Source organism: Papio anubis, chromosome 3, assembly GCF_008728515.1.
Source record: "Papio anubis isolate 15944 chromosome 3, Panubis1.0, whole genome shotgun sequence".
NCBI classification, from domain to species: Eukaryota; Metazoa; Chordata; class Mammalia; order Primates; family Cercopithecidae; genus Papio; species Papio anubis.
In genome coordinates, this window is record NC_044978.1 from 81429103 (window position 1) to 81445363 (window position 16261).

At 40.3% G+C, this 16261-nt stretch overlaps 1 protein-coding gene across 3 annotated transcripts in view; it reads left to right on the forward strand.

The window, feature by feature from the left end:
* Positions 1-16261, forward strand: part of PAPSS1 (3'-phosphoadenosine 5'-phosphosulfate synthase 1) — a 103568-nt gene that overhangs the window by 56421 nt on the left and 30886 nt on the right. For all 3 annotated transcript variants that reach the window (XM_003899065.4, XM_009207320.3, XM_009207322.4), the window contains exons 7-10: positions 833-944; positions 2867-3072; positions 4138-4273; positions 13328-13596. In XM_003899065.4, the coding sequence (XP_003899114.1) occupies positions 833-944; positions 2867-3072; positions 4138-4273; positions 13328-13596 (723 nt within the window). The remainder of the gene's footprint in view (positions 1-832; positions 945-2866; positions 3073-4137; positions 4274-13327; positions 13597-16261) is intronic.

The window sequence follows — 16261 nt, forward strand, 5'->3', positions numbered from 1 at the left end:
TCCCTGATGATTTATGAGCACAACCATCTTTTGCATACATTTATTGGTCATTTGAGTTTCCTTGTCTCCTAAGGCCTTTTATTTTTTTTATTTTTTATTTTTTTTGAGACATAGTGTCAGTCTACTGCCCAGGCTGGAGTGCAGTGGTGTGATCTCATCTCACTGCAACCTCTACCTACTGGGCTCAAGCGATTCCTGGCTCAAGCGATTCTCATGCCTCAGCCTCCCAAGTAGCTGGGACTACAGGCATGCACCACCACACCTGGCTAATTGTTTGTATTTTTAGTAGAGACTGGGTTTCATCATGTTGGCCAGGCTGGTCTTGAGCTCCTGATGTCAGGTGATCTGCCTGCTTTGGCCTCCAAAGTGCTGGAATTACAGGCGTGAGCCACCTCATCCGGCCATAAAGTTTCTCTTGGTTAAGGACAGTGGTTATCAAAGTGTTAGATCATCACTGTTAGCATTTTCTGGGAACATTTTAGAAATACAGATTCTTGTTCTCCACAGCAAGCTGACTGAATCAGAAACTCTGCAGGCGAAGCAATCATCATTTTAGCAAGCTTTCCAGGGGTTTGAGGTAAAGGTTGAGAACCACGAGTTTAGGAGAGGCTGTCCTTATTAGAAATATTTGGAGGCCTAATGTTATTTAAATTTAATAGGAAAAGGAAATGTTTTCCTAGTGCCCTTATTCTTTGTTAGTTTGGTATAATCTATACTCATTCTTACACTGTTTGTTTCCATTGCTTTCAAAATTAAATTCCTGAAGATCATCACTGCTTTTGCTCATATATACATGCAATAGAAAATTTTGCTTTACTTTCAAATTTACTAGGTGGATATGCAGTGGGTGCAGGTTTTGGCAGAAGGTTGGGCAACCCCATTGAATGGCTTTATGAGAGAGAGGGAGTACTTGCAGTGCCTTCATTTTGATTGTCTTCTGGATGGTAAGACATTTTACATTCAAAATTATATTATATATGGCAGAGAAACTGTGTAGTTGCAGAGATTTGTCACTGTTTACAAATAGTAGTAGGGAAACATCTTAGTAGAGGTAGCTTTATAAGACTAAGTTATATCAGTACCGAACACTTTATTTAAGTGAATCATGATACCTCATTTTTGTTTTTCCCTTTCCTGACTCTTACTTATTTTAGAGAGAGAGGGAAATCTAGGGATCAGGGCTGAGGATGGATTGTAAAACACATACAGTTATTCTATGCTGTTTTTGCCTGATCACTGTGGAAAGCTGCTTCCCACCCAGGGCATGTGTATGCTGCTTTTTGTGGTACTGAAGCTCATGCTTGAGCCTTCTAATGAGGAATTGTGGAGTCCTAGTTAAGGAATTCTGAAATATGTGGCTAAAAATGTGGTCCTTTCTATTCTTTTAAAACATTAACAAAAAATTGTCAAAGAAGTTGATGTTGGCCAGGCACGGTGGCTCACGCCTGTAATCTCAGCACTTTGAGAGGCTGAGGCGAGTGGATCACTGGAGAAGAGTGGATCACCTGAGGTGGTGGTTTGTGCCTCTAATCCCAGCTACTTGGGAGGCTGAGGCAGGAGAATCGCTTGAATCTAGGAAGTGGAGGGTGTGGTGAGCCAAGATCATGGTGCCACTGTATTCCAGCCTGGGCGAAAGGACGAGATTCTGTCTCAAAAAAAAAAAAAAAAAGATGTCCAACGTATTATCATTATAATCCAGCAGCCTTTAATTTTGTGTTGTATACTGTTGGTAAGATTAATTTACTACCTTATGAAAATATTATTAAATGTCACAGAACCCTACTATAATTGCTACCAAGTTTTTTTGTTTTGTGACTTCTTTTAACTGGGTGGTGAAATAGATATTAGAAAACATAATTCCTAATCATTCTTCTCAAGAAACTTTATCACAAGAACATAAAGATTAAATAATACATTTTGATTTTCTTCCTTGGAACTAATTGCAAAGTCTTGTGGACTACCTCCTTTATAATGATTTAGTCTTGGACTTGGTGCAAATCTACCTATTCATTTTCCATGTTACACTTTACCTAGTGGTAGTAATTTAAAAAGCAGCCAAGCAGTTTTCATTACTCTGGTTGACATACTTTGTTCAAAGAATGTCCAAAAATATGATTTCTTTAGTATATAAATAGTCCAGATGTGAATATGAGAGCACATTTTTTTATTTTTCTAACCTATAGATGATGAGTAGAAAAAAGATTTTTACAGCTTGCAAGGTTGCATGCTGAGACTGTGCCTTTAGTATCACTGACAACACATTTTGGTTTAAATGCAACCATTACTGTCTTTATTTCTTGGTTAGTGATAGCTGATATCAGTTTGAATTTGACTGTATTAAAAAAAGACTTTTTGGATAGTTCTGTCTTCCTATCTCAAGGATACTCAAGTATACTTAATCAGCTTGTCACATAAATTATAGTTATTATGTCATCCTGTTATCAACAAGGATGTAAATTTTTCCTGAAAAGGCCCAGAATCGTAGTTCTTTGTCTGTTTCATATATTGGAAAATTGGAAGTGCACAATATATATTTAGTGATTTTAGGCTTAACCAGCTGATTCTTTCTTGTTAAACAGTTTGTTTTACTTATGTAATTCTATACCAAAATGTACCCAAAGACAATTTGATTCTTTTAATTTTTGCTTTTTTTTTTTTTTTAACTTCTGAGCTCATTGCTTATTCTCCCTGTTCCTTATAGCTTGTTCTGTCTTTCGTTTTTCTGTGCCAAGTACCAGTTGAATACTGTCACTGGACCCACAGCCTTTTATTATTTGAAAAGTGTCCCCTGAAGTGAAAGGTGGATGTAAGTAAAGCCTGTTGAGTAATCCAAGCTGTGTGCTTCATTTTCTTTTGTGCTCTGCAGGAGGTGTCATTAACTTGTCAGTACCTATAGTTCTGACTGCTACTCATGAAGATAAAGAGAGGCTGGATGGCTGTACAGCATTTGCTCTGATGTATGAGGGCCGCCGTGTGGCCATTCTTCGCAATCCAGAGTTTTTTGAGCACAGGAAAGAGGAGCGCTGTGCCAGACAGTGGGGAACAACATGCAAGAACCACCCCTACATTAAGGTGCTGAAAAAACCTCGCGCATTTTATCTTGATTTGCCAGTGACGTTTGTGCTGAAATGTGGGCATTTTCTGTGTATTGACTTTTCATTGGAATTGTTAATATTTTGCAGAATAGAGAGTGGACCTTAGATTAGTGTGATGAGTGTTTATGCTCTTGTCATTTTGGTCCAGATAAATATTTATTCAGCAAACATATTTTAAATCTCTATTATATACATGGCACTGAGCTAGGTGCTGATGCTGGGAATGCAGGGCCAGGGACACCACCGGCACAGTGTTTCAGCTCTTGGAGTATACAGTCTTGTCGTATGCTTAGGCGTGTACTTATAATGAGCATGTGAGGTAGAGGCTAAGGGAGCCCTCACCAGGGTGGTTTGTGAAAGCAGTGAAATATAATTTCTCATCAAAGTACCTCATTTATTATATGTGTATGTTGTATGTGGAATGTTATTGAAGTCAAATTTCTGTCAGTTGTTAGGTGTGTTAAGGTGGACTGAGAAAGAAGCTGGGCACGTTGTTGGCACATAAGCCAAAGCCTCATGGGGAAAAGGAGGGCTGGAGCTGCCTTGCAAAAATGAACAGGTCCTGGAGGGTAATAGCTCCTCCTTTCAGATGCAGGGAAAGAAAGTAGTAAAATTGTAAGAAATTTGAGGTGGTGTGGAGACTGGAAGGCATGAATTTTTATCTAACTCAATGATCATTAATTCTTCAAAAGGTTAGGATTGGAGAACACAGAGTGTGGGATGACCGAGGGCTACAAATTGTTCTGTTAATCAATGTACAATAATAATGAAAAGAATGTTTTTGTTACTTGAAAAGGTATAATTATTCACATTGCTTTTGTTTGCCTTTCATATGTAAAGATAGTTATTTCACAAGTTTTCTGGGAAATCACAAAATCGATTCTAATTTTATAGCATTTCTAATGTCAATTTAGTTGATAAGTCAGATTTACCTCATTTAAGATGAGAGTAGCTTACAATGACTGTGTTTAGCTTATATGAGAGAAATGTTTTTACTTATTTTGATCTCCGTTTCCATTAAATTTTTTTTTCTTCCTATTAGATGGTTATGGAACAAGGAGATTGGCTGATTGGAGGAGATCTTCAAGTCTTGGATCGAGTTTATTGGAATGATGGTCTTGATCAGTATCGTCTTACTCCTACTGAGCTAAAGCAGAAATTTAAAGATATGAATGCTGGTAAGACATGGATTTAATTACCTAATAGGGGTCGGCTTGGAGAGAAAGTTCTAGAAGATTTTTTCTAGTGCTTACTAAAATGTAAAACGATGAGTACAGGTAAATATAGCAGTGGAATATGTAAAGAAAGGTAGTCAATCAAAACCTGTGTAGTTTCATTATAGTGGTATAACTTGATTTGACATTATTTTGAATACTCTGGAAGCTAGATGCTAATATAGAATTTACCTTTCGTTTATTATAAAACTCACATGTTAAAGCTGAATGGAACTATAGAATATTATTTGAATAATTCACTCATATAAATATGCTTTTTATGTCAGAATGTTTTACGTGACATATATATATATACACACACACATATATATATATGAATGTCATGTATCTCAGAATGTTTTACGTGACATTCATATATTGGAAGTGCACAGTGTATATATGGTGATGTATCACAGCAAATAATGATATATGAGCATTGTATCATACCATTGTACCAATGAAACATGACCATGATTTAAACAATAGAGAAAGTTGTTTAAAGCAAAAATTAAAAGAAACAACACTGTGTGTAGAAATAATTCTCAAAACAATTCATCAAACTGTCTTTGGGTACAAATTTTTGGTATAGAATTACAGAAGTAAAAGAAACTTAACAAGGAAGAATCAGCTGGTTAAGCCTAACATCACCAGATATACACTGTGTACTTCCAATATATGAATGTCATGTATCGCAGCAAATAATAGAACAATGGAACTTTTACCATGTTCACTTCATTTAAAAAATGTTTGTGAATCTTTATATGCCAGTATGCCATGTGCTGAGGATCCATAAATAAGTACTCTAGGAGCTTATGGTATAGAAGAGAGAGACATTAAACAATAACAGAAAAAGTTGTTTAAGAGGAGAATAGAGAAGCTGCAGATGCTGTTCTTTATAATACTGCTTTCTATATTATAAAGCACTCCAGGACAGGATTTTTATATCAAACTTCCTGCTATTAGGTCTTTGACACAGAGCGGGGTAAATGATGTGCTTACCTTGATGCACCCATACTCTTTCTATACCTGCAAATTGAAGATTCTGTATCAGGGAACAGCATTCACTGTAGATTTGGGGAGGCTTTTTTAAGCCTTAAAATTTGAAGCATCCTGCAGTTGTGCTCCTAATTAATTCCCACCCACTGCAGAGATGGTTTGGCCCTAAGCACTGGTGCTGTTCTCTTTAATATTTTCTGTGTAGAAATCAGATGGATGTGGCTGAGAAAGGGCAGGTGAATGTGTTTGCCTTTTTGGGGTATATAGCTGGCCACCAAGCTGTGTTTGTGAACCAGAAACCCTCATTCCAAGCAACTGCAGAACAACTGGGAAAGAGCAGGCATTTCATTTGTGTTTGTGTTAGTGTCAGTGAACTCCAGAATGCTCCTGGTAGGCATTCAGAGTTCTGTGTTCAGACTCTGCTTCACCACCTAGCAGTTATGTGTTTGTGGGGAAATTACTTTTCTCTCTAAGGCTCATGGACAATTGATGAGGATATTGATGGTACCTAAAGCATAACATTTTACTTTAAAAAGTGAAATGAGATAAGATGTGTAAGGGACTTTAAACTGTACTGTTATGTAGTAAGAGATTAAGTTGTTGATATGGTTTGGCTGTCCTCCCAAACCTCATCTTGAATTGTAGTTCCCATAATCCGCATCTGTCATGGGAGGGACCCAGTGGGAGGTAGTTGAATCACAGGGGTTGTTTCCCCCGTGACAGTAAGTTCTCAAAAGGTCTGATGGTTTTATAAGGGGCTTCCCCTTTTGCTTGGTTCTCATTCTCTCTCCTGCCACCATGTGAAGGAGGACATGTTTGCTTCCCCTTCCACCATGATTGTAAGTTTCCTGAGGCCTCCCCAGCTGTGTGGAACTGTGAGTCAATTAAACCTCTTTTCTTTATAAGTTACCCGGTCTTGGGCATTTCTTCAGAGCAGCATGGTAATACAGGTGCCTTAATTTTTGTTGTGTGAACTGAAGCTAGACATTATTCATGTGAAGGTTAGAGCAAGAATATCTGTTTATACCTAAGCTCTGCTGTAGACTGCTGAAATTTGAAGTGTTATGAATTTAATAAAATGGGTTAAGAACTGGAGGCCTCAGATGGGCCACCCACTCTTCAGTGCTCCGTAGTTCCTACCTAGTCTGCTTAACTCATTCACATTTCTTTCTTGGCTCCTTTAGGGTTTTTGAGTGTGGGATCCCTTTTTACCCTTTTATGCTTTACTCCTGAATTTGAAGCAAATATTTGGCTTAAATTACTCATACAGAAACTTCTTTGAGTGCTATACTTAGTGCTGCCTGTATAACAGCTCATTTCTCTTCTTTTTGGCTAACAAGTTTTAGGCCCAATATACAGGAATGAATAATGACTGATATAAGTTAATAATGATGTCCCACTCTTTTTTGTCAGTGTGTGATTTAAGGGTCAGTGCATTAAGTCATTTCTGGCCATTGAGCTCTAAGGAAGAGGGTTTTCAGGAAAGGTTCTCTTTCCGACAGTTTGGCTTATGCCAAACAAATTCTGTTTTTTTCACCCTTCTCTTTCTTCCTGTTTTGGATGTTTGGAGTTCCTGCAACCATTTTATATTAATGAAAATTCCAAATATGCTAACTTTTGTCCTTATACTGTGAGTTTCTCATCCAACCAGGGAATCATTTATCTCCAGATTTCTTATTCAAACAGATAGCATATATTCAAATTATTTAAGATACTTCTAGTTGGGTTTTCTGTGATTTGCAACCAGAAGCATCTGGTAGTTTATTATCTGTACTCTTCTGTTTTCTGCTGGTGAACAGAAACATGTTTAATGGAGGACTTGCTGTGACCATGTTATTTAAATTTTTGCCAAAATTTGAATTCATATCTGGAACTGATGTTAGTAAATTAGTAGTTGGCATTGTTGAAATGGTCTTATCAAGGAATTGTTCATAATTAGGGACTTTCATATTACATCTGTTTCGCACTCTTCTTTGTGAGCCAAACATTTTAAGTCATTTAGAGAATGTGTTGCATAATGAATGATTGCAACTTTGTTTAAAGTAGCTGAGAGCCAGTTATTAGCCATACATCAAACAACACAAATTGGAGTGTTATTTTATTTTTCCATTTTTATACTGAGGCAAATAAGCAACAGACCAAGGAGTTTACTTTGTAGTTCTTGTTCACTCTTTTAGAAAGCCAATAACAAGTCAGTTCTGATGTGTTCAGGGGAGAGAAAGCAGGGTATTTATTTATTTATTTTCTTTTTTTTTTTTTTTTTTGAGACGGAGTCTCGCTCTGTCACCCAGGCTGGAGTGCTGTGGCCGGGTCTCAGCTCACTGCAAGCTCCGCCTCCCGGGTTCACGCCATTCTCCTGCCTCAGCCTCCCGAGTAGCTGGGACTACAGGCGCCCGCCACCTCGCCCAGCTAGTTTTTTGTATTTTTTTAGTAGAGACGGGGTTTCACCGTGTTAGCCAGGATGGTCTCGATCTCCTGACCTCGTGATCCGCCCGTCTCGGCCTCCCAAAGTGCTGGGATTACAGGCTTGAGCCACCGCGCCCGGCCTATTTATTTATTTTCTTAATCTAGGATTTCTTTTCTTACCTCTTCCTCCTCCTCCTCCCCTCATCTTAGAAGTACTTTGATTACCACATCTGGGCTACTGTCCTGTGCACAGCACTATCAGTGTGACTGTTCTTAGACCACTCTGTAGCTGGGAAGGATTGAGAAGTCTTTAATACCCACATTGGTGATTGCAAGGTGATAGATTTCCAGATGGCAAGTTCTTTGAATTACCGATGATTGACCAATGTCCTGGAGGGGAAGAATGCGTTTCACTTATGCCAAGTCAGAGCCTGTTAGTGTTTATTAAACATAGAATATTGGTGTCCTGCTGATTGCAAAGGGAAGAGTTGACATAATTTCTTTCAGACTAGTGTGTGGTAGTACAGTGTTGAATAAATCTGAGAAAGCTTTATAGAGTTGCTGAATTACAAACTACATTTTAAGTGAGTAAATGGAGACATCAGAAGGATGTTTTAAGTAAAGTTAGGGATGGTACATGAGAAAGCTGAGTCAGAAGCAGATCTATGTTTGGCTCTGAAGTGGATAGTGGATCTCAATGATAAGTGGCAGCAAGCCAGAGAGCTGAGATTGGGTGAGGGGAACCTGTGTCAGTCAGCTCCCAGCAGGAAGCAGAAGGCACACTCAGATGAGGCTTTGAGCATAATTCAATGAAGCGAGTATTTAAAGAAGGATGGTCAGAGTTAAGGGAACCTACAAGGAGTTGCTGAGATGTCCAGGGACTAGTGGCATTAAGCAGCGTTAGCCAGTCCCAAAGGGGTGAGAGCAGGAATCTGTGTTTCTGAAGCCAGGTGGGAGCTGTAGCTGTGGGAGGGCCGCTGGGCAGAAGCTGTTTGAAGGGTCACCGGCACAGCCAGAATCACAGTGCTGAGGCAGTTGATAGTGGGGAGAAGAGCTCCCCCAAAACTTTTCTCCGTCCATCCTCTGGTTGCCTGCTAATGCCTCCACCCTCGAGGCAGGAGGACAACAGCCCCGTCTAGGAGAAGCCCTGAGGGACCCCTGCGCTCCCTGCCCCAGGACACCAGAGAATAGATGAGGAGGGGAATGGCAAATAAGCAGCACAGAACTTTATATACTGGCACAAAGCTTTATAGTCAACATCTTACTTTAATTTGGAAGCATTTTTAGTCATGAGAATAGAAAATAGTTCATTGCTGCCATGCTTTAGAGTATGAATTTACCAGTTTGTGAAAAATTCTAATATCTTTATATTTGTTCAAGGGATCCATCTCTCATTCCTTTATTTCTCCCCCCTCTCTCAAGCAGTTTGAGTAAAAGAAAGACTGTGAGTTTATGATAATCCCAAGGAAGGAGGAGAGATCAGATTGCTTTGTTCTTCCAGGTCCCTTCACAAAAACTCCCACAAAAACAAACATTAAACACACGCACAACTCTGGCAACCCGTTCCATTGTCTTGTTTAGCTACTGTATTGATTTAGGGAAAAACAGAAATGTCTGTTCTTGGAGCTTTGGGGTAGAGAGGCAGATAGAAACCTTGGGTGGGAGGGAAGAAAGGAATTATTAATTACTGCTCTATGCAGTGCAGTCTTACAGTGAAGTTAAGATCTTACAGTGAAGTTAAGAGGAAAGAAGTGAGAAGATTTGTAATTCTGTGTTCAGTGGTTGGGGTGGATACTGGGGCTCTGGCTGTGGGCTGGGATGTGAAGCACAGTTCTGGAAAGTCTGAGGAAGGGTGACTAGGATTTAGGAGCACTGTCTTGCTCATCATCTCATTCATTTATTTGCTGAGCTTCAGATGTCTTTGGATACTCAGCTTGGAAAGAGTAGAGTCTGGGTTGCTCTGCACCGTGCCACAACAGTCCTTGCTGGCAATGCCTCTAGATGAAGCAGTCTGTAGCTTGTCCTACATGTTTTCAGGGAATGCTGATATCTTCATTTCCTTCCTTGTCACACATATGTGCTCAGGAAAACCTTCTTCACTTTCTTCTTCCTCTTCTACCTGCTGGAAGGAAAGGGATCAGACTTCAGTTGTTTCCTTAGTGTGTTGGCTCCTGGACTAGATGATAGGAAATCCAGAGGAAAGGGAGAGAACTTGCTCTACTGGCAAGTTCCTTCACGTAGACATGCAGTACAGGAGAAGGAATAGGCTTTGGAGACCAGACCCAAATTTGGCTTGAGATGTGACAGTAATATGAAAGGTAGAAGAATTGAGGGAAAGGGGTAGGTAATGAGCAATGTATATTGAAATAGTTTTTGTAATGCGTCGGTCCGGTGAACCGGAAGGAAGGACTTAGAGATGTGGCTAAGAGAAGCCATCTGTATGTGTGCAGTAATCGAACCCAGGTGTGGGGGTAAGCTTCCTGAATGAGTCTGTCAAGAAGGAATTTCATAGGGCCCAGCAGTAAGCCTTGTGACTCCAAGAGAACCACAAGATGTCAGAAACAGGTGGTTAGACCAGAATAGCCAAGCAGAATAGACGTGTCATATGTTTGATTATAGTTGTGTAAAAATGTGTGCAACAAAGAGAAAAACTAGAAGATTGCACAAAACAAAAGACCATGCTTTCAGGACAGTGTGTTTATGGATGATTTTCTCATCAAATTTTATTGGGTTTCATGGTTTTTACTTTAAAAAAAGCATAGAGAGGCAGATGAGATATAAAAGGTTGGTGCCACAGTTAGAAGGCCTTAAGTGGTGTAGATTTTTATGTCAGTCAGTAGAGAGGTAAGGACCACTTAAATCAGTAAAGTGCCGTTTGAATTTGGCTCACGTTTCATCCTCACTGTTGATGGAACAGCAAGGAATTGGTTGAATCAATGAATCCAGTCCAGCAGTCTCATGTATAGGTGAAGACACCCATTCTTTCCTTCCCTCACTCTCTCCTCCACACTGTGGTAGTGCCGTCAGCAGTCTTGTGGTAATAGTGTGGAGGAGTAAGTGAAGGAATCTTGTCATGTCCTACTGGAGTTGAGGGAACTATATTCCTTTTAATGTGTATTTACTCTTTTAGGTAACGTCTGTGCTCCCCTGCTCTGACTAGACTGCAAGCCCCTGGAGGGCAGGCCAATTTCACTACTTCCTCAGGCTCAGCATGTCTCCAACTGCATTTGCATCCTGCCCCTGGTGGATTTCTTCCCTGTCACTGGCTGTTGTGTAAAGTTGGATAGGGGAAGAAGACCTGTTTGAAGACAGATCTTGTGAAGAGATGAGGAAGGCTGAGTGTGCTGGTAATTAGTGTGCTGCAAATGAGATGTAGGGAACAGAAGGGACTCATTACATGTGGAGGACAGGGCAAGAAAGGAAAGTGGGTAATGGTGAATTGCTGGTGAGGTGCCTGTGGAGCACTAAGAGGCGGCTGAGGAGACAGTAGTCTGAGTTTGGGTAGAGTTCTTGTCAGAAGACACAGTTTGTAAATCACTAGTACCTAGGGCTCTGCTCAGTGACCTCAGGCACCTGAGAGCAGAGTTGGGAGGGGCTTGACGGGGAGGGCGGCGCCTGTCCTTGCTGTTGTCATAGTGTGGCTTTATTCACTAGTGTGTAGACTGTGGTCTGTCAGATGAGCCTTCATGAGATGTCCCCGTTATTCTTTGAGCACTTCCCTTCTTAGTGGTACAAAAAGGTGTTCCAGCTCATGTTGTACTTTCCTTGCCCCAGCTAACAGCTGCCATTTGCCAAGGAGCTCTTGTTTATTTAAGTGGGGAATGGTATTTAGAACGTAAAATTTGGGCTTTTGTTTTGCTTCTTGCCACTGGGTAGTCACTGTTTGTAGGACCAAACGATGGTCCTACAAAAAAAAAGAAAAAAAAAGGATAAAATAAGGAGAGGTGGCCGGGCGCGGTGGCTCAAGCCTGTAATCCCAGCACTTTGGGAGGCCAAGACGGGCGGATCACGAGGTCAGGAGATCGAGACCATCCTGGCTAACATGGTGAAACCCCGTCTCTACTAAAAAATACAAAAAAACTAGCCGGGCACGGTGGCGGGCGCCTGTAGTCCCAGCTACTCGGAAGGCTGAGGCAGGAGAATGGCGTGAACCCGGGAGGCGGAGCTTGCAGTGAGCAGAGATCCAGCCACTGCACTCCAGCCTGGGCGGCAGAGCGAGACTCCGTCTAAAAAAAAAAAAAAAAATAAGGAGAGGTGTGTGTGTGTATTTCTGTAGTTCTAGTGGTCAAAAGGGATATTTGGGGATCTTTTATGTCCATATGTATAAAAAAATTTGAAGTACATTGAAAAGGATAGAAAAATGTTAGGTCTATATCCATTGAGAAGGATAGAAAAATGTTAGGTCCATATGTAAAACAAACTTTGAAGTACATTGAGAAGGATAGAAAAATGTTAGGTCTATATCCATTGAGAAGGATAGAAAAATGTGAGGTCTATTTCCCTCCTCCCATCCCAAAGCAAAGTAATTTTAAATGCTTGTATATCAAGACTTTTCCGTCTTTTGTACCTAATGTCGTATCAGCTATTTCCTTTGTGAAAACCAGCCCTGTTCTGTTCATGTATAAAGGTAACGTGAGGAACTTCCAAGAGTAGTGATCATGCTGTAAATCTTGGATTTTACATGATGTGGCAAAACAAAAACAAAAAATTCCAGTTAAGTAGGATGCCACAGTCTTCCTGTGATACCTTTTTGTTATGGTGATAGAAGAGGGTCAGAATTGAGAGTAAATTGGAGAAAATGTACTATTTGGCTTACAGATTGTTAGAGGAGAGAGGCTGTTCCTCTCTCTGAGTCGACCTTGGATCAGCATGGCATGATGCTTTGTCAGGTATTATGAGGGCGGCGAAATACAGAGCTCCTCTAACCGGATTAGAAAGGTCTCCTGCTAGCAAACACCAGGTAGGAATGAAGCCAGGGTTGTAAGCAGGAGATAAGGAGTTAACCAGTTTCATCTGTCTAGTAGTTTTCATTGTTTTACGGGATATTGTTGTTGCTAAACTATAATCTAGAATTCAGACCTTCGATCATAAAACAAAATATGGTTCTAGTCGAGCAGAGTAATCGTAAGTGAGCATGTTTGGACAGTAAGTAAATTTTTGAAACTACAAATATATGTCTCTACCTTTCTGTCTCCCTTAGTAAAGCATTATCTTAGGTCCTTTGGAGGGATTGATCTGATGGGTAACTGAGGCACAGACCAAAAATTTATATCTGTGGTAAGCAGTGGATCCACGATGTTAGGATCAGAAAGTCTGATGATTGCTCTCATTTCCCATGAATGCAAGAAAGTAATTCTTATAAATCCATGATTGCTATATTACATATCCTCAGATAAGTATGATTTACTTAATATTGTATAGTAGAATTATAGGTCATGTTATCCTAGAGTAAATGGTCAAAGCAGTACATTTTTTTTTTTTTACCAGTTTTCTGATTTCTGAGTTTGCATATGTTTGCTTAATCCTGAGTATCAAGTTTTAAGAAAAATTGCGTATCCTTTGGAAGGTAATCTGTTAGAAGCGTGCTATTCTTAACTCTGGAAATTCTCTTTTCAGATGCTGTCTTTGCATTTCAATTACGCAACCCAGTGCACAATGGACATGCCCTGTTAATGCAGGATACCCATAAGCAACTTCTAGAGAGGGGCTACCGGCGCCCTGTCCTCCTCCTCCACCCTCTGGGTGGCTGGACAAAGGATGATGACGTTCCTTTGATGTGGCGTATGAAGCAGCATGCTGCAGTGTTGGAAGAAGGAGTTCTGAATCCTGAGACGACAGTGGTGGCCATCTTCCCATCTCCCATGATGTATGCCGGACCAACAGAGGTAGACTGCTTGTAAGATTTTCACTGCAGCAGTGTTAAAGCCACTCTTACCAACACAGCTAGTATCACCATCCAATTGCTTTTTCTCTGCTATGTAGGCCTGTTCCAAACATTTAGCATACATGACATCCTCTCCTGCTCATTAGGGATGTTCCCTGGATGTTAGGGACAGCCTTGAGAAAGGAAAGGTGGGGAGGGGTTTCACTTGCTCTTGTGGGTCTTAGTGCCAGTTGTGAAGGAGGGGATGTTCCCTGCAAACAGGGCTGGGTGTGTTTGGGAAGTTATGCCACAAGCTCCTCTTGTAATTGCTGGCCACATTGCAGACACAACAACAACACTGATCTTGTCCCGTTACCAAAGTTCTAGGTCTTTGTTAAAGAGGGGAGTTGGGCAAAGCCTTTTTGTTTATATTCTTCTCTGTGTCCTTGTGTTTTCAGAGATAGGCACATTCCTTTCCTCTAGGTATAGGATGGGCACCTCTGGAATGAGGGTCTTTTGACCTACTTCAGGGGAAGATCTGCTATATTTTTATGACTGCCTTAGGGGAAGGTGAGAGTGGCTTGGTTTTTTCTGCTGTTTTCTCAAATGCCAAGGTGCCATATTTTGGAGTAGTGTGTCCTGAACTGTATCAGTATGCTAGCTGCAGCAACTCCTTCCCTGGCCTCAGATTCAACTCTGCTCACTACCTGCAAGAGCATGGTCTAGTGGAAATAATACAAGACTGTTGCCGAGCAGTCCAGGCACAGTTCTGGGCCTGGGTTGCCACCAGCTGGTTTGTAATCTCACATTAGACTTCTTGAGACCTCTCTAGACTATGTTTAAGTGCACAGTAAGTGGAATAGGTAGGACTAAGGGTTCTTTAAGATTCTGTCCCATTCTGATCAGTTCCTAATTTGTCTTATTTTCTTTTAACTTCACATTGACGTATACACACACACACACACACACACACACACACACACACACGAGAAAGTATACATGAAAAAGTATATATGATTTGAGTTGCAGACGTATTAAAAGAAAAAGCACATCTTTCATAGATGCAAGTAAATGAATTTTTCCCATTGGAACAGCGGCATACAATCAGCTTCCAGATTAAAAAAAAATTTTATCAGCACCCAGAAGTTTTTCTTCTTGCCCCTTTCTGTTCACTACTTGTCCTCCCCATAGGAGTCATCAGTACCCTCACATTAACATCATAGGCCCAATTAGCTTGTCTTTAAGATTGGATACCCTGGGAGCAGACTCTGAGAGTGAGGTGAGAGTTCAGGAAGTCTCTTAGGGAGAACTCTTGGGATCAACACCTCTGGAAGGGAAGAGAAAGGAAGGGAGCAGGATTCTGTAGAGGGGGAGGTCGAGCTACAAGTCAGTCTCAGTGGAGGCTTTAGTTGAGTCCATGGGGAGCTCTGGAAAGGCCCTTCAGAGATGTCCAAAGTTGCATGGGAAATAGGCATTATACCTCAGTGTTTCCAGGGGTTGGCTGCCCATGGGAGGGGGCTTACCTTTGGGTGCTGCTTCTCCTTTCAATAGAAGCAATTTCTGAGCGGGGTGACAGCTGCTGGGTGTCTGCTGGCAGCCGAGAACCTGGAGAGCCTGCTCCCTTCCTGCAGAAGGCCTGAGTATTGCATCACAGCGTTAAGTCCAGCTGGTTTTTAATATTTCTGTAATTCAAATCATACCACATATGCTCTTTTGTGTCTGGCTTCTTTCACTTTACATTGTGCTTGTGAAACTCACCTCTATTGTTATGTAATTAGTGGCAGATTGTTCATTCTTGGGGCTGTGTGGTGTTTCGTTGTGTGATTATACCCAATATTGTTGATGGGCATTTGGGCACTTTACAGATTTTTGCTCTTAAGAATAGTGCTGGCGTGAAGATTTTAGTGCATGTGTTTTTGTGGACATTTCTGTTAGTTATACCAGGGAGGAGAATTGCTAGGTCCTGGGATATGTATTTGTTCAGTGTTAGTAGATTCTGCCAGTCAGTTTTTTGATGTGGTTGTACCAGTTTACACTCCCATCAGCAGTGTATTGCCTCATCAGTACTTGAGTATCCTTTTCATTTTAGCCATTTTGGTCCTTTAGTCCTGATTACTTAGCCAAGCACTCTGTAATACTTTTCTTACTTCTTAACCAGCCTCAAAAAATCTCATTGAACCAGTTTCACTGAAATGGAGTCTTAGTAAATGCGTTGTAGTTATAAAGGATTGAGAAATAGAATATAATGATAGTCCATATTTTATTGATTTCTTACTATATTTTTCAGACAATATTCTGAATGCTTTACATATGTTAACTAAATCCTTATAAAGATTGCTAGTTAATGTATAACTTATAAGTTATTTGTTTTAAGTTTTATGTTAGGTTTTATAACTTATGTTATAAGGATTAATCCTTATAAGAGGGTAGGTACTATTGTTATTCACAATTCACAGCTGAGGAACCTGAATTAGGGAGGTTAAACTATGTTTGAGATCACATAGTAGTAGTAAATGGTAGAGATAAAATCTAAACCTAAGTAATCTGGCTCCAGAGCTATGTACTATAATTTCACATAATTTTTAATATTATTATATAACATTAAGATATTTTTAAAAATGTGTAGCCACATCTTTTTTGAAAAGACTAGAAATAAATTCTTATAATATCCTATAAGAGTTCCAAAA